The sequence below is a fragment of the Ciconia boyciana genome, chromosome 8, assembly GCF_034638445.1.
Source record: "Ciconia boyciana chromosome 8, ASM3463844v1, whole genome shotgun sequence".
NCBI lineage: Eukaryota > Metazoa > Chordata > Aves > Ciconiiformes > Ciconiidae > Ciconia > Ciconia boyciana.
Genome location: NC_132941.1, coordinates 38,504,586 through 38,523,161, shown reverse-complemented (window position 1 = coordinate 38,523,161; position 18,576 = coordinate 38,504,586). Strand labels below are relative to the sequence as shown.

At 38.1% G+C, this 18,576-nt stretch overlaps 1 protein-coding gene across 1 annotated transcript in view; it reads right to left on the bottom strand.

The window, feature by feature from the left end:
* Window positions 1-4,621: 4,621 nt before the first annotated feature.
* RASGEF1A (RasGEF domain family member 1A) overlaps window positions 4,622-18,576 on the bottom strand; it is a 28,272-nt gene continuing 14,317 nt past the window's right edge. The window contains exons 4-13 of the mRNA XM_072871017.1: window positions 17,829-17,966; window positions 14,171-14,392; window positions 13,804-13,878; window positions 13,476-13,568; window positions 11,589-11,691; window positions 11,217-11,296; window positions 10,372-10,563; window positions 8,706-8,829; window positions 8,381-8,453; window positions 4,622-7,312 (exon numbers count right to left, since the gene is read on the bottom strand). Coding sequence (XP_072727118.1) covers window positions 7,288-7,312; window positions 8,381-8,453; window positions 8,706-8,829; window positions 10,372-10,563; window positions 11,217-11,296; window positions 11,589-11,691; window positions 13,476-13,568; window positions 13,804-13,878; window positions 14,171-14,392; window positions 17,829-17,966 — 1,125 coding nt within the window. The 3' untranslated portion in view covers window positions 4,622-7,287. The remainder of the gene's footprint in view (window positions 7,313-8,380; window positions 8,454-8,705; window positions 8,830-10,371; window positions 10,564-11,216; window positions 11,297-11,588; window positions 11,692-13,475; window positions 13,569-13,803; window positions 13,879-14,170; window positions 14,393-17,828; window positions 17,967-18,576) is intronic.

Below are 18,576 nucleotides of genomic sequence, written 5' to 3'. Positions count from 1 at the left end.
AAATGCTGGTTTTTACATTTCTGTGGTTGCACTGGCTCTGCAGCCCTCTGCTTTTATTGGTGTAGTATCAATTTTTCTTAATGCATCCCAGTGAGAGGTGCATTTGGGCTGCGTGGCTGCTGCAGTCTGCAGGGCAGCTGTGCAGGACGCACCTGGGAACGGGCTGGTGCAAGCGCCCCCTGCAAGTCTAAATGTCTAAACGTTTAAGTCTAAGTCTAAATCTTTGCATAATTCTGTATTAAAGCACAGCCCTGTTTTGGTTAGCTTAGTCCTGTTCTGGGATAAGTGAAGTAAGTCTCTCTAGGCTTGAAGTAAAGTGCCTAGATAGATAGGAGTTTGTGGTGATGTAACTGGTTTATTTGGAGTGCTGTAAGTTTGTATGTAGTGTGGTGAGTTTTCCCGAAGGAGTATCTTTAACCCAGATGGTTTCAAGGTGGCCTTGTAGCTATAGGAGTTGTACGTCTCGCATGACTTGGGTCTCTCGACCCATGTCCTCTCAAGCTTTCACTCCGACTGCTGTAAAACTCCTTTGCTGACGCAAGTTAACTTAGTTAAAGGAGCTGTCATTTTCTTCCAGAGTAGAATGCTTTGCAGTCTGTACCCGAATTACATGTAAAAGAGGATGTTAATCCATTCCTGCCATTTACAATGCCAGTGATTTACCAGATTATTTTCAAGATGATCGTTGTGTTTATAACTGTGCTGGTGTCTAATTCTAAAAATTCCAGCAACTAATTTTTTTTGTAATTGCTTTGGCATTTGCATGTCCATGGGGGGTGCACATGCTCTTTGCTAGCACCTGAGTGTTCTCAGCCTTCTGCTAAAAATGCTCTTTTCAAAAAAATATATATATATATGGAGTAAAATAAAATTTAATGTAGAGGCTATAAAACAACCTTCACGGATCTGGTGTACGACCTGGCTGGCTCCTGCTGAAAGCAGTGGCAAGCGTGCCCGGGCAGCAGTCAACGGTTGTGAAACAAACGGAATCTCTCCCACGAGAAGCAGTGGTGTGCGTTTGCACAGCGTGCGGAATGTGGAGGAGACGGGAGGTGAAGCTGTGCAGAGCTGTCGCAACACGAGCTAACGGGCGCAGCGGTGGCTTTGGCCGTGGGAGGGCCTGAGCTCTTGCACGGATTTCCTGCAGCCTTATGCAAGCTTAAGTGGCTTCTCTTTGACTTTGTTACAAGCCGTGGGGAAAATGATCATATTAAAGGGATAGTTTGAAGAAAAAACTTTGAGATTTCTTAGTGCTGAGGTACACTCTGGAGAGGAGCTTAGAGACGGCTCAAAGCTCAGGCTACTCTCAGCATGCGAGTTGCACGCTTTCCTGGGCCGTGCAGTTACTGGGGAGCAGCTGGGATGGTGTTCTGGCCTGCAAATGCAGTCCACGTAGAGTAGCTGTTGGGTCTTTTTGTGTGTTTGTTTGCTTTTAAAGTCTTGTCAAAGTGACTTTTTGGCTGCTGGGTTCTTGCGAAATTCTTGGGATACTCAGATACTGTGAAATTTCCGAGAAGTAAAGTGAGATAAGAGGCGTAGAGGGGGGAAGAAAAAAAAAAAATTTGCCTGGATTTGTGGATTTATTCATTACTTGCTTGGATTTCATGTTTTTGAAGCATTTTAGGGGTGATTTTTTTTCAAATTGAGACAAGTTCTTCAGCACTGAACTGTAATGTCCACTGACAGGAATAGTTCAATTTTTCATTAAATTCCACTAGTGCCATAAGTGTTACAGACTTTAATCAAATCCATCATTTACAGCTGTGCTTGCTGAGTCCCCCAGTGCTCTGTTGCTGCAATTATGTGTTGCACTTTATTTCAATAGATATTTGGGGAGGTGGAGTGTTGTTAGTAATAGCTTCTTTGAATTGAATGGAAACAACTGGATGTTGTTTAAATGTTTAAAAAGAAACTTTCAATGTCGACACTGATGGATAGCAAGATTCTTTGAATTTCATACACCCCAGAATCAGAAGAGGCCTTAGTGTGCTCGTGTGACAGCAATTAAAAAGCTGTTAAGTACTTTTTTGTCTGTGTAATGAGATTCTGTTGGATCTCATTGGACTTCTGCCTCCAAACAGAATTATATTAATTTTAAGATTAAGATACCTGCTTAATCTGAAAAAGCTGGATAAGGTTAGAAATGTTGAAAGCAAATTTCCACTAAATTTAAAGTTTCTTCTTTCCTGAACCAGACGAGGCAGGGACGTTTGAATCTGGTGCTTTGGTATGTATTTGCTTTCAGCTTGCTTTCTATCCTGTAAAATGGTCTCCACACCTTGCGTTGACGTGGGGTTGTTCACAGGAATTCTCTGCATGGCAACAGCCCTGGGTTTTGGGTTGTTTGCTTGTTTGTGGTTTGGGGTTTTTTTTCCGTTTTTTGTTTGTTTCTTTGTTTTCTTCTGGTAGGTGCTACTAATAGTTTCGAGTAACTGTATACTGGTTTTGCCAAATGCTGTTTCTCACAGAACTTTTTATATAGAAGTGCATTTTATTATTAGTTGTTAGAAGCCTAAGTATTCTTAATATTATAAGGTGTGCATCCTAGTTGATCAGAAACAGTATATTTATTGGCTTAGTATTTTTAAATTAATGTTGCATTTCTTGGTGGTTTGAATTTCTTCCTCATCACATCTCTTGAGGAGAGGGCAGCATACCTGAGACTGCATCAGCACTCCCTTCATGACATAGAACTTCATTGCTTTTTAATATTTCATTATGAAAATAAATTAATATCCCAAAGTTATTTTGCAGCAATTAACTGCATCCATTTTCTGTGCAAAAGCTGAATGTGGTATCAAGAAGCCATAAAAATGCTGATATTAGAAATAGCTTACAACGTTGGAAATATTAGAAACATTTACATTCTTTAGTGTTAGGAATAATGTTACAGAAATGGTTACACTTTAGATGGTACCGCCAAATTGCTGCAGAAATATGCCTCCAAATGTTGCTTCTTCCAAGGCCCACCTTTGGGAGCGGTCGAAGGCAAACCTCTGCAGTGTCAGGGAACCTATAATCTCAGAGGCTACCCAGTTAGTCTCTGAAACCTCAGAGCATACCCAGTTATCTCTCTCTGCCTTTCCAGGGACGAGCATGGAAAGAAGAATTTGAAAGCAGCTATTGCTAATACTTGCATGCTCACTGGTCTGGAAACTTCCTCGATAGCATGCACTAACAGTTTAGGATAAAGTCTTTCTGCAATTTGATTTTTTTTTTTAAACTTTTTTTAAAATACCTCGCTGTCCACACAGCCCTATTTAATGGCTGCAGAGAAACATAAGACAAAACTGTGCTTCCATACACTGTTTGCAGGCTTTTCTGGTTAGTTGGGAAGCTGGGGTTGCCCTGATAAAATTATATAGACATTGCAGACTGAAGAGGGAAGATCTGTCTGCACGTCCTCAGAAGAATTACTGATTTCCCTCCAAAAGCTGTACTAATATCAGTTGTCAGCTGAATTTTGCTATGATGTGATTTATTTGCTAAAAGACAGCTGTTTCTTGGGAACTATTAACTCGATAAATCAAGTTGCTGCTAACATAACTAAAGATATCTTACTGGCATTGAGTTACTGCTTGTCATGCTGTGTCGTACTCTAATGGCACTAAAGTGCCTGGAAAGCAATTTTATTATTTACTCTTATGCCTGTGTAAATAGCTAATTTATCCTAATGACTGGATGGGACATAATTGGGAGTGAGTTTTCAAGGATGTGATATGCATATTAATTATGAGTGTGAACTGGCCATCAAGAAGACTTTTCTCCTTGATCCTTTTAATGCTGGTAAACATCATTATCTTTTCTAATGAGCCATGATGACTGAAAGTAGTACTGTTCTACTCTGGGAGTCTGTTGTAGATGTCTGGTTACCAAAACAATTTCCCCAGAGAGTTTTCCACAGATTGAAAGTGCTTATGGGACCTCCAGAGCTCCTGCACTGCAAGATCTAACACTTTTTGTTTTTTAAGGCTTATATCCCTGGGAAAGGAGGTAGCGTGGGTAGCACTGGGGCAGTGTGTTAGAAAGCTGGATTCTCCTTACAGCTCTGTGCTTGTCTAGTCCCTGTGTGACCTTGGAGAAGTGGCTTTGCTTCTGTAAAGTAGGACATGAAAAAGGGTAGTGGTTGCAACCAAAGGTCCTGGAGCGTTGAAGTATCATCAACAGAATCTTGCTACAGGAAAACCTGCAGTGTGCTGCAGCCAACAAGCACTTCTGTGCTTTCCTGTTAAAAGGATAAATATGTGGGAGGAAAAAATGAAATTCAACTCTTAGGACATACAAAATGTTTTTACAGAGTGGAACTATTAATCGCTTTCATTGAGCGAATGAAAATATTCTGTAGCAGAGACACTGTATCAAATCCATAAAATCCTATTGCAGAGAGCACATTAGAAGTAGCAGCATATTGTTGGCTTAGTGCTGCTCTTGCCACCATTGGAAGATATGTAAATATTTCATAATGTATCTTCCTAAGTAAGTCAGAACTTAAATTTAAGTAACCAGTTGGTTCATGGCAACTATACTGCCCTTCCACAGTTGGTTCACCTCATTCAGCTGCTGGTGTGTGGCTTGATCAGTTTGCAAGTGAAAAATAACCATGGAAAAAGTTAAGCCTGGTTGAAGCAAGTTTTTTTTATTAATGCAAGCACATCCAGTCAAACACGGAATATCCTGCTTTATGGTACAGCTTTATATTTAGCATTTCAGCTCAGAATAGCAAAACACGGTATTTAAGGAATGTATCAAACTGAGGGAGGAAAAATAAAAAGGAACCAACGTGGATACTGCATTGATTTCAAGTATATACTAGGACTGATTGACCAGTGAAGTGCACATTCATGTGAAAGCTTTTTTATACATTTACAGAAAGTGTTCTAAAATTGCATTTCAAATATATATTTTTTCTTAAATTTTAAGCATCCCTTTTAAATTTCAATTACATAAACAAAGCTGATATACAATCCCTCTTATAGTGTCCGACAATGTTACTAGCTAGAACATCTCTGAAAGTGCAAAACACTGTAATAATACAGTATAAATATTCTTACTCTAATCCAGGGCTGAAGGTCAGTACTTCAGCACAGGAAAAATAGCAGCAGATCATAAGAATTATCCCTTCCCCTTTTCTGGGCTGTTCTTGTTAACAGTTAGTATTCTACTTCTTCCTTCTTCATGGCATAACTTGCTTTTGTTTCTCTTTGATGTCAATGCTATGGGAATAGCAAAATGTTGATTTATCTCCCTTCCTTACCCCAACTGACTCTTCTAATTTTAAGTATTTGTCAAGGGGGGAGCGGAACAGGGAGAGAGGGAAGGCTCTTTAATTTTTCACCTTACTACAGGGCCAATACAGCAAATAATTTCTACTAAGTGACTGCAGATGTTATATGAAACAGTGGCACTGCTCTTGGTTGTAGACACTCAGCAAGAAGAGTCTACTGGACTGGAATAAACCAGACCCTCGGTCCAGCAAGTCTTGCCCTTTCTTTAACAGAAGGCAGAGTAAGCTAAAACCCATCTACTTAGAATTGATAATTTTTAAAGAAGCTTGTGCAGAGGTCCTCTGCGAGGCTCTGTGAGGGAGGCTGCAACCAGTGTGAACTCTAGAGCGCCTTGTTTAAAAAACAAAAAACAAAGAACATCTAATTGTCTGGCTCAAGTCATTATCTTTACAAATATCCAGCCCTCAAGCCTTAAGAGAACAATTACTGGAAAGGACAGTAGATATTCATGGATTCATGAGTAATAATTTGTTGATTAAACAAAATAGTTTTTAATCCAAGCCTATTTTTTTTTCTTTCTTAATTCAGAGATCAGGTGAGAAAGTAAGTCCTGAACTGTATATTTTTTCCTGGAAATGAATACCTTGAATCTTAACATAACATAAGCTCCTCAGGTACTCATTTGGAGAGCCAAATTAGGTGTAAACTCAAGGCGAAAAGGAGAAATTAGAAATGGTAAGCATTAGTGGGTTTACAGATTATCTCTAATTTTGGTACTGACCTGGGTTCAAAGGTTTGACCAATTTCTTATAGCATTCTCCCTTAGATATCAATGGGTTCTCGCCCAGACAGTTAATCATGGCTTGCAAAATACTAGAAAAAGCTTGTATCATAAGTTGGTCTTTGCTTTAATTGTCTGTAAGTACAGACTAGCATTTTCAAAGGAAACAAGGGAATTAAATGCCCAGTTCAGCAGTGGTGAACTCTTCTTCAGCTTCTTTAGAAATTTTAGCCTTAATTTCAAATTGGACATCTGAGTTTACTTCCCTCTCTCTAGCTCATGATTTGTATTTTCCAAAAACTGTTTTCAAAAAACCATTGAGCCTGTTTTGCAGAGATAATCTAGGTTAGACGTCATTCTCTTAAACAAAACAAAACAAAACCCCCCTGATTTTTAAAAAGGAAAACACAGACTATTTTGACAGCCAGAATTTAAAGGATAGTTCCCAGAAGTATTAAAACTTAGACATGTGTGCATCTTCACACATGCACACACACATACTCACACACAAACGCACATCCCCCAGCAGTTACCCCATCTTATCTCTTTAAATCATGTAACAAAAATATGTTTGCTGCACCATTAATGTTACAGGCAGGTATACTCTACTTCATGTGCCATATTCTCCATTTTATTTAAAAAGTACATTGTAGCTGGTTTCAAGACATCCATATTTTTATTTTCTTTACTTCCAGTCCAGCGTAATAGAAGGTACACTAAACGATATCAGTACCTTGTAAGGCACTATTTTCTGATGTAAGAGAGGAACATGCTTACTGCAGATGTCTAAGGCCTTGACTCTACAAACACTATCACATGTGAACGGTATCGTTGATTAGAAGGAGACCCTTCACTTCAAAGGTAGAGAGACATGCTGAGTGTTCTGTAGGATACTGGTCCAATGGAGTATTTAACCTGAACACTGGCTTTAGTTGGGATGTGTGTTTTTAATTTTTATTTATTTTGGTGGAAGTAATAAAAAATAAAAATTTGGATGCTGATAGAGTAAGATCTCCCCCGGGATACCATCTCCCATGATACATTTCATCTCTGAGAACAGGGCCCTGCCCTTATATTTAAAATAAAAAACCAAAACCCTTCACTTAAGTGCCTTAAGGTTGACATGTGAAATATTTACCACATTTTATTTCATAAAAGTTACTGTATATACAAAAGAGACCTCAGCCAGTGAGGCCTTTCTTAGCTCAGTCCAAGTCTTTCAGGTTGTAAAAACACGTTCATTTGATGTGCTTCAAAGTCTGCAGATCAGATCCAAAAATCTCAGGCTCTGTTAAGCAGAGTTGTCCTAGAAGAAGTAGTAATAAAAAATAAAATTATCATCTTTTCTACTACAACAAGAAGTTTTACAGTTTTGGTAAAGGTTGGCAATAGATCTATCTTGCATCATTAGCTGGAAGCCTTTCTTCAAGGGATAGATTTTCAACTGCTATAAACTGCAATACATCTATGAATTCCAATAAAGATGCTGGCTTTAAATTGAATGAAAATTTAACCTTTGTAACATTACTTCAGGCCCTTTAAGATGTGCTCAGGCAAACAACATATGCTCCTCTGTCATCCTAAACTATTGCTGGCTGAACAGCAACAGATTTAATGCAAGGCACATTGCATGGGTGACAAGTGAAAAGCTTATCTGGACTTCCTAAGAAACACTGGGATCACTGGGAAAACAGTGTCTCATCTAGGACAATACAGTCATAATGTAGCTCAACTGCAGCTCAGGACATATTAGACTTCTTCATTCATTCTTTATCTGGTACAGATATGTCAAATCTAAATGTTTAACGTGATTTACAAAGGTCTAAATCTCTCTTTCTGCCTTGGCCTCAGTATTAGAAGTAGTCTCATCTAAATTAACTGATCTCATCATGTACACGGAAGAGGTGCTTCCCCCTCTCAGACGGAGGAGGAGTCATTGAGACTTTCTCCCTTGAGTAGGCTGAAAATTAGAGTATTCATATAAAATGTCATCCTTTTATAAGATTTGTAGGCGTGTAGGTATGATAAATGATAATACCTTCTTAGTATCTTTATATATTTGTTCTCCTGAGAAAAGCATGTCTGAAAACTGCTACAAATGTAAATTCTTTTACTGTATTTGATAGCCTAAACAAAGCATATTCTCTTTCATAGTCCCAGCAGTGATCCTGCAGTCTGAACTGATCTGGCTGGAAAAGCTGTATCAAAATCCAAGCCCTACTGAATTTTTTCAGGTTTCAATTTTGAAGAAAAAATAATTATATTTGGGCCAAAATGTTCTTAAGCTGGGTATGCAAATGGGAGGGAGGAAGCTGATGATCACATGCCTGCGTATGTCTGCAAAAAAGACTCATGTTCTGAGGAAGCTTCGTACCTGAGTGTTTTCCAGCTGTCTTTTTCCATGTGGTTTTCTGGACCTTCACTTTCAAAGGATGCAATGAACAGAGCTAGTAAATAAAATAAGAACAATCAGATACATGGATTCTTTAACTGGAAAAAAAAAAAATTAAAATTTACAATATAGTAGGTTTAACTTAGCAGACTTTATAATGAAGTTTATTCTCATCAGAAGCTGATACAGAAGTGATAATACATACTTATCAAATTTTTTTTGCATGTTAATTTTTTTTCATCTGCATATTCTGTCTGCATTTCAACAAGTAGGAAGACTCGCTATAATGTTCAATAAAGCATTTCACCTTCTTCACTATAAATGGGTGCTGTGAGTAGATAGCTCTGGATCTTCTTGTCTTTTTCAAAAGGGCACTCAACCTGCTTCCATGTCAGGAAATCATGAATCTGTCTTGAAATTTCCCAGAATTTCTGCATGAGGTAATTAAAAGAATATTATTAAAATAATATTTGTTTTCTTTCAAATATTAGTTCTTTTGTTTCCATTTCAGAGCCTCTCAGTCTTGCTCATATTCATGCTTCTTCTCTTATTATGCCTTACTCGGTCTTCTTCTTTGTTATCCTTTCTTACTGCTCCCTTCATCTCCCCCTCTTGCTCCTAGTTCCTCATCTGTTGTTAGCCTCTCAAGTTTAGAATAGCATATCCCTGCTAACTACCCGGTCTTTTGCATTCAATTCTTTTCATCGTCAGCCTTTTCTTCATATATAATAAAGTGCTATTGGCCTGTTTTCTGTGTCTTATCTCTAAATTAGCCTGCGAGTGGAACTGGTCAGTAAATGGTTTTTATTTACTTACTTTACTTTTTAAATTTCCAATCTTAAACTTAAATGAAATGTGACATATCTGATTTTTACATAAAGCAGTTTTTAAATTTAAGAAATAATCAAAATGACATATAGAAACTACAGATAGCCTTTTCTTCCTAGGATTTTAAGAAATGCATGATTACTTAGGGTTTGTCTTGTATATTCTGTGTGCTCCCCTTCCCCTACCTAGCCTTAATAATGGCAAAAAACCTCAAAACTACTTTTGACAGGCTGTGGTCTTTTGGATATGTATGCTTATTAGTCAGGGAGAGAGAATACAGAACCTGTAGAAACTCCTTGAAGACCTCTACATACCATTTGCTGATTGTGTGTAGCATTTAGAGCTACTAACCTGATGAGGTTAACTCAGCTAATGCTGATGATTTAGGGTGAAGTTACCTATTACAATTTGATCGGATATGGCAGCTTGCTGCCACAGAAAAGCTTACTTTCCATTATTTACTGCCTTCCGCTTCCCCCAATCCCTTTTGAACATAAGGCAGGTGTAGGGCTGAGGAGTGGCAAATTTTTGTCTGCCATCATACGTGGTACACCAAAATTCTTACACTTCTTGATTTCAGGTTCTTTCCTTTATTTTAAATGTTGCAGGAGTACAACATTCCTTGAATAGATTTCCCTTTCCAATTAGCTAACATTAGATTATTTCTGTATTACTTAAGTAATTTTTAATGCTGGGAGTTTGGCTTCTGAAATTCTTATTTTCTTCTCAATCATTTCATGCATCAGTTTTGGTAACAAATTAACATTAGTCCAATCAGTTTCTGCTTAGGTGAATTTTATGTTTTGCAGTGCATCTCCCATTTCATGTAAAACTAACAAAAAATAATCTCTATTTCAGTACATTTTAAAACTAATCTTTTAACTGAAGCCAATTACATTCCAGCAGTTTTATGGATTCTCTTCTGTACATGCAGTTGTGGATCTGCTGGTTATGTAATATAAACATGGCAACTGCAAGCACTAGCTTTCTATAATTTCCCCTAGATAATGATAATGCTTTATGTCTAGATCACAGCAATGCTGAAGGACTTGGTAATATAATGAGCTAGAAGTTCAAAACTAGCAAATATTTGTAATGTACAATGCTTAACTAGCATTACAGTTTCTATAATAGCAAAGTCCTACCTTGAAGTTTATCTGCCCATTGGGCAAGCGGTTTGTATGTATTTTGTGCAGAAAGTAGATATCTTTAATAAACAGGTTGAAAACTGGGATGACTATTTTCTCTCGATTGCTGTTGGCAGTCTGAGATCGCTGTGCTGCTCCTTGCAGGGCTGTGCGGTAATTACAGAAGTTGCTAGATGGATCCATGTGATGCTGTTTTTATGGGGGGGGAAAAAGGCAGTCAAGTAATACATATTTCCTAAATATAAAAAGCTTTGATCTAACCATCAGAGAGTTCATTCTTTCAGAATTCGTTGGGGCCCTTTTTAAACTTTCAAGATAGAGTACCTTATACTGATCAGGTCTGGATTCAGGTTTTTCTAATTTCTATCTTGTTTGAAAGGAGGGTTCTGTACTGGCTTTACATTTATGCTTTGCTTCAATGGTTAATGGAAGACTGAAAGGAAATGATAAATGACTGTTGGAAAAAACAAAAAATTCTAACTTGCTGTCACCAATCTTTCTGATGACATTTTCAATTAAGTTTTGTTTTCATTCAGATCTCCACTAGATGGAGTACTCTACTTACTTTTAAGGGTAGCAAAATGCCATTTACTTGAGTGAAAACTACCTTGACGTTAAATTGGAAAAAATATGCTAGGAAGAAATAACCTAAAGAAAACTTGCATCCACTTTTTTACAGGCAAGTAGGGAGTTTGAAATTCAGGAAATGCTCTCGCTAATGTTTATATGCTGGTGACCACTGCAGAGGTGCCTCTGTGATCTCTGACTTAGTAATTCCACAGCAGAAGTTTGGATGAAACTATTTGGTGGATTTCTATATAAAGTCTAAACTTTATACATACCTCTAAAACATCAAATTTAGCTGTTTTGACCTTGGACCAAGTTTTCTTTAGCCGTGCCACAGGACTCAAGTTCATGCCAGCTGAATGGAGAGAGAAGAGACAAAGAAAGAAACAACTGAGTTGAAAAAATATAGGGCTAACATAACTCTGTGTTTATGTACCAGCACCACACATTGTGGAAGGCAGTTCAGCTTGAGAAACAGAAGTTGTAGCTGACACTCACCCACCCATTAATCTGTCACTGGTACATACTGCCCCTGTAGAAGTGTGCATGCTGCTGTGGTCAGACAATTTAGGGCAAGTATAAGCATAGTCTTGCCAGTCAGGCTGTAAAATGGAGTGCCTTTTGTCACCTGTGTTAAGGATACTCACAGATAATAGCCATCATTGAGTTGAAGTTTCCAATATTGAAGCATTCTCTTGCCACATCAATGAAAAATTCTACCATTCTTGTACGCTGCTTTTTCTTTACAACCTGAGAAAAAAACCCAAGATCTCTTAGGAGGGAAGGGATGACCTGAATTTTAGATGGGATGTTCAGACAAAGGCATTGTAACAAGCTGATTGAATAGACATTTCAAGACTTTATCCAGCTAAATCTTATGATGATATAGGCCTGAGGGTATTTTGTTAAGATTAACTTTTAATAAAATAGCAGAAGTATTTGGGGCTACTATCAATTTTTTGTCCAGTTGGGGGGGAGTGTAAGTTTTTGTTTATACGTAAAGTTCAATGTCTTAGGGAATCGTGTATAAACAACCTGGACACTTTCAGCAATTTCCTGTTACTGGAAAAGGGAGATAACATGAAGCTGCTATAAGAAAGAATATATACAAAAAATTTAAACCTCTGAAGAAGAGGGGAAAGCAGTGAACAGACTTAAGACCAGGGGCATGTAACCTGAATGTGAGAGAGAACAATTGCCATGTTCCCGTTTTCTCATTTTACTGTGTATACTCTTAAATGACCTAATGAGAGCAGGTAGTGATGATGATCAAATATACAAATTCCCACTCATGCAAACATGCAAAGGATCTAACAAGGGATGCTGAACATCTGCTTTGCAGGTTCTTTTATAAATGGCAAAGCAAAATTAATATATAGCACTGTCTCCAAACTTTGTTTCCAAAAGCCATCAATCTTTCTCTCCCTCTCTTTCTCTGTTTTTTTTAAAGCTAGTATTATTGCCTAGATTACATTCATCAAAATCTTTCCCATATTTAGATCTAGAAGTTTGCTCTGGGTTATACAAAAATATAACCCAGGCTGCTGAGTGATGACTGCAGACTAATTCAGCAGGGTATTCCTTTTTCTTTTTTAAAAAAACCCTCTTACCTAAATACTTCAGTTTCTGTGTCATATCAAAAGAAAATGGTTCAGTTGTCAATGGCTTGGCTTAGCCCTTGGCATGCTAAAACCTTTTGTTTGGCTGGTTTATTAAATGTATTAGCCATACCAGCCAGCTCTGGAAGATGTCTTGGTGTGGTTTTGCAATAAGTTTCTGTGAGAGCAGGAAATCTTAAGAGATTAGGATCAATGTATCAGACTTCATGAAACTGCAGTAGGCATCTGGATTTCCACAGAAGGGCTACTGACCAAGCAGGAATAGAGAGAAAATTTCCCATTTGCTAGAACTGGCGCATATTAATAGGAATCTAAAAAGACAGAGAATACATATGCCAAAAAAAAAAAAGTATGCTGCCCCAGAAACCCTATTTCTTTGCTTATTATATGATAGAAGTTACTTTAACCTCTAAGAAGACTGTTTTCCCTCTTTTTTTTTTTTTAACCTCTCCAGTAGTCCACTTTCTTTCCAGACTTCTGAAGAAAGTTTGTTCCTGATTTTTCTACAACAAAAATGAATATATGATAGTGCTAATGATATGTAAATGCAGTGGAAGGACAGCTGTTTATTGGTAAATCTGCATTTAAAGATGAGTATCTCAGAATTTATGGATGTATTTTATTAATTTAAAAAAAAAAATAAATCCAAAAGAGCTCCTAACTCAAACTCCACACAAATGCTATTTCACTGCATGACTAATGCTACTATGGAAGCTACACAAAATTAGAGAATATATGCAAAGCCCAACATAGCCACGAACTCCTAATCATATAAGCATGCAAATAATTTAATGCTTGAGTAATGTCATTATCTTTAATTGCACTGCTAATGTTTAAATCTCTATTAGACCACTGCCTGCCTTTTGTCCTTAAGGCCAGGATCACTTTGCTATCTTGTTTTCTATGAATACCTACCCGACAAATCTCTGTAGCCACCAGCATGCTGAGACAATTGAACCAATTGTCATAGGCCTCCAAATTATAGGTTTTGGTCACATCGCCTCGGCACTGTAAGAGAACAGGCCACATGTTAATCCTATCCTGTATCATAATAAAGTAAATATACCAAAGGATAAACTTCCTTTTCATGTCTTGATAAAATCTTGTTGGGTATTTTTTAAGGCATGAGCTTAAAGAAGGTTAGAAAATGTCAGCCTTTCTTGCACAGGGTATACTCATATCATGAAGGTTATTCACCCCGGTTATTCTTTGTTTCTTTTTCCCTCTGTACCCCTTCTCGTACCTTGTGATTATCCAGGGAGTCCATGTGGCTGACAATCTGCATCAGATCCTCTGGGTAAATGTTGCTCACCCTTTCCTGTGTTTGGAGAGATGAGAGATTGTCACTGTACAGACAAACAGGGAGTTCAGTGAAAAATACATTAATAAAGCCAAAGTTAGGAGAACATTTTTGTAACTTTCATCTTCCTACAGTGTAGATGTGTGAGGTGTTTCTATCAGTGTACCTAATTGTTCTTGTTCATTACTTGGTATTTTTTTGATTAAAACATTGGAGGCTTTCGGTAAAGCCATAGCAAAATTAATATTGATGAGTATATTAATATTTAGTAAATGGAAAATGAAATCATTCACGCAAATTAGTGTCTCACCAGTTCAATATAGGTCAGCTGCTGTGCCAAGATCAGAGGGTCACAGCACACACTCAGGATGTCCTTTTGAGTTGACTGTGGCTTGGTTTTGAGGATGGTGCCTTTGTCGGTTACAGGTTGCCGGAATTTCTCTCTGATTTCCTGGTACTGGCTCCGTGCGGAGAGGGCCATCAGGAGACTCTGTGTCATCTGGCTAATGATCTTTTTCACTGTTCCATTTTCCTAAGCAAAGGCAGAAACAATGACTGCTAAAAACCTTTAGCTCTTGCAGACACAGATCGCCAAAGAATTTCTGACTGGGAAAAATAAATGCCTATTACCATTTTCCTTCATCTTATCTGAGCTGATCATCCTGTAACAAATGAACTTGCCCTAACTGCCCACACAACTTCATAACGGCATTGTTATGCCTGCCTGCCTTCCCAGCTCTGTTTCACTTGCTTGCTGGTCTGCTCCTTGGGGCAGTTTTTGACTAGTACTCCATTTCAAAGGCATCAGGGTAAACAGGGTAAACAGTGGATATAGTGAAAGGTGGTTGAGTTGCTTGCACAAGGCTTCTTGGATCCTCTGTGTACCAAGTGCCAAAAAGCTCTTTCTCGTTCTGATCAGACACACTAATGATCAAGTCCATCTAGCCCAGTCAGAATCCAGGGAATTCACATTATGTCCAGGAATATACCCCTAAAATACCCTGGCTTGGCTTTGAACAACGACAGCATCCAAAGATGTAGGTAACAGCACAATATACATCATGTTCTTGGACAACTAAAATGCCTTTCTGTTCATCAGATGCCGATTTTAAACATAGGATCTTTAAGGATACATACTGGTAAAGCCTCAGAAATACAATCCATCTGCTCAGTGTTTTGACAACTAAGGCAGGCTGAATTCTTTCTGCCATTGATTATTTGTGTCCTATAGACATTTCTTTACGAGGTCAACCCTGAAGAGCTAACTTGATCACTTTCCTACTCCTCCACCCCTCCTGTTACTGCTTTAAACGACCCAGGTTCTCTGACCCTGTTCTTCCTGCTGCTGGAAAAACTCATTCTACCAAAGACAGTCCTTCTCTTTCCTACACAATTGTTCTCTTGCTTTCATGCAAATTATTTCTCTTGAAGTTAGCCACAAGGTTAACCGTTAGTTTACAACCTGCTGCATTGGTTTCTGCCAGTCAACTGGATGCACTAGAAAGAACTGCAATGAATCTGTGATCGTTCAAAGAAGCCACTAATGTGCAGTGATGACTGAAATTATGTAGCAGATGTGAGAGATGATGACTACCAAATACTTGTATATTGCATGCTATAATTAAGCAATAATAGTGTCAGAATGTTGCTTTACAAGGCAATAATCTGACTCCCAAGTGAAATCAAATGAAAAGCTGAAGGCAGTGTAGCTCATCTTGATGAGGCAACTGGATTACTGCTGAACAGCAGCTGGCTGGAGCCATTTTGGATATTGTGCTACAAGTGTTCAGAAATGCCAAGGGAGCATGGGGGGGCGGGGGGGGGGGCTAAAATAAAGCACTAATTCTGCTCTCTGGTATGCAGAGCTTTCTATTGTAAATCGTTTAACTACAGCTGCTATGCCTGACTTACCCATGTGTCTGGAAGGAGGCAGACTTTCTTTTAGCAGAATCAAACTTGAAGGCAGGTGAGAGTATCGCAGATATTATGTGAAAGTGAACAAAGAAACTGCAGTGACATGAAAAACTATGGCTTACTTAAGCTATTGTGAATTCATTAGCATCTTAATGCTTAGACAAATGTCCTTAGAGTTTTAGCAGTTTCCTTTCATTACTAGTCTTACCCTAAATTTTCTTACAACTTTGGAAAATAAGTCAGTGAGTGTACAATAATTTGTCCTTGTTTGAGTTCAGACAAGACATTTATACTTCATTTGGGACACAACCCTGGCTGTAGCTATAACTATTTGGTATGCTGTCTGATATCACTGATATCAAAGCGGTCAGGACAAGCACCTGACCGCTTTGTGCAAGTTCTCAGTTCACTTTCTGTCCTATGTATGGAGAATAGTGTCCTAAGGGGATTTGGAAAAGCTTTAAAATACAAAATAAAACCCCAAGCCATTCCCATAATCCCTTGCTGAGACACAGTATGGGTAATTTCTTGTGGTAACATACTGAGAGCAAAAGCTGCTTTTTGTCAGTGTCAAATTATGTTTCCTAGGGGTCAGATGTGGCATAGCTCTTCACTGATCAAACTTGACTTGTGGCCTTGTTAAGGGGATAAATACAGTAATGCTGTAATTAATGGATGTCATCAGATGCCTCAGACACCACAGCACTGAGCCACTCCATGAAGACGTGTTTTTCTCAAATGACAGTTTATTCATACATAACAGAGTGGGAGGGAAGGGAAAGAGAAAGAAAGACCACAACTTCTTTTTAAGTCAAAGTAATAGACAAATTAAATACTAAGATAAGATACAGTTGTATCCCTGCCAACAAACACCTCTTTACCCTTGTCTACAAAGGGAATAGAAGGTATATTATAATCCTCTCTCCTTTTCCCCTCTTACTAAGGCACTGACATTTTCATAGTAGCATCCAGGTAAACAGCTTTGCTGACGCAACAAAACTGACATACTTCCTTTTGACAACTTGGTAACACCTAATTGTATTGTGTCCTATCACTGATTCATGCAGCGCTGTCAAACCTGTTGTTCTTCATTTTCTCTGTACTTGAATCAATAAAAACACTTAATACAATTGTCTTCCCATTTCCTGCTAATTGTTCTCAAAAATATCTTGAAGTTGTGGGTTTAAAAGCAAGGAGAAGCTTCTACTTCTATATAAGTAAGCCTTCATGCTCATACAAACACTTTACAATTACTTGCCTTGCAGTTCTTCATTATATCCTTCCTCTGTCTATGGGTAGTTACAGTGACTTTCTCAATGAGAAAAAAGTGTAGGGTTTGGGGGACGGACGGACAACAAAACAAAAAAAACAAACAGAAAACTAACAGTCCTTGTTTTATTTGAATTTGCTTTATCTGTTTGCTTTAGAAAAGTCTTTTGTGAGGTCTAGTTTTCTTCATAGGCTAGAAACTCAGAGCTGTTAAGAGTGGTGATTGACTTGCTAGCAGAGCTCAAATATAACTTCCTTAGTGGAAATACTGTGCGTCTTACTTGAAACATAGCAACAAAACAGTTGCTGATTATTGCTAGGAGCTAGGAATGAACTGTTCAATAATAAGCATCTTCACCTTGAGCAAGAGTACATTTGATACAACTAGTTGATATGTCTTGCGGGCTTAGATGTATAGAGTACTAACAAAGTATAACGGATGGTACATAATTCATTATGAAAGTTAACTATATTGTGCCATTATAGTCACTGTTCTTTCCTTTCTCCTTCTGCACCACATCCATTTTTCATATCGTCATGACTATTTTGTCTCTTCCTCTTACACTTAGTGATTATACATAGACGGTTTCTGCTAATGGACCATTAAGTTCCTCACTCAGCCCATGTCCTGCAGTTACACTGACAGCTTAGCAACTGCTGCTGTAGTCCATTTAGAAAATACTGCATACAGGAGCAAGGGTTTGTATATAATATGATAAACTATATAAAAAGGTTGACAAATATTGCTTTCCGACTTAATGGTTTTTCTGCCCCCCTGCCCCTACCTCATCACATTGTGTGATCCTGTGAGCAATCTCCTTCAACTCTTTCATGGATTTTTCATCTTGGAAATCATAGGGGAAAGTTTCAGTCCATTCCTTCAGGAGCTGAATGATTTTGGCAGCGAAGGATTTTAGCTTTGCCTAGAAAGAAACAATGAGTTGATTACTGACCATAGACCTTTCTGACTGCAGAGTAAATTAGCTGATGAAGGTTCACATAAAACTAGAGACACCCTTGAAAATACTTCGCATTAGTAGTAGGTGAAGCGGATAAAAAAAGAACATATTTAACTGTGAGCCAGATTCCTAAATAGTATGATTTAGCCTCCTTTCATGATAGCTTAGTAATATCTCTTATCAAACACTTTGAGGATATTTTCAAGGTTGTATAAAGGCAGGAAGAGGACAGAATAGTTTAAGTAAGTGACTTACTTGATTGAAATCAATGGGACTTAAGCTGATTTATGCCATCTGAGGCAGCAGTACCTTAGCGTTCGAATTCAAATGCATACGAACTGCAGCACTCTACCAAGCATCTTTCATGAGAAACATCCACAAAGACATTTTTGTTCTATAGAATTTATCAGACCCTCCAGATTGAGCTGTATATTAAAATAAATGAATGACAGGAAAGATGTGTGTGTTCTCTCCATGACATCAAATCAAAATGGACTTTGAAAATAAAAAGTATTGGCTCTTACTCAAAAAGCTATCAGCTGCAGAAAGGGGAGGGAGGGCTATTTTCTAAGTT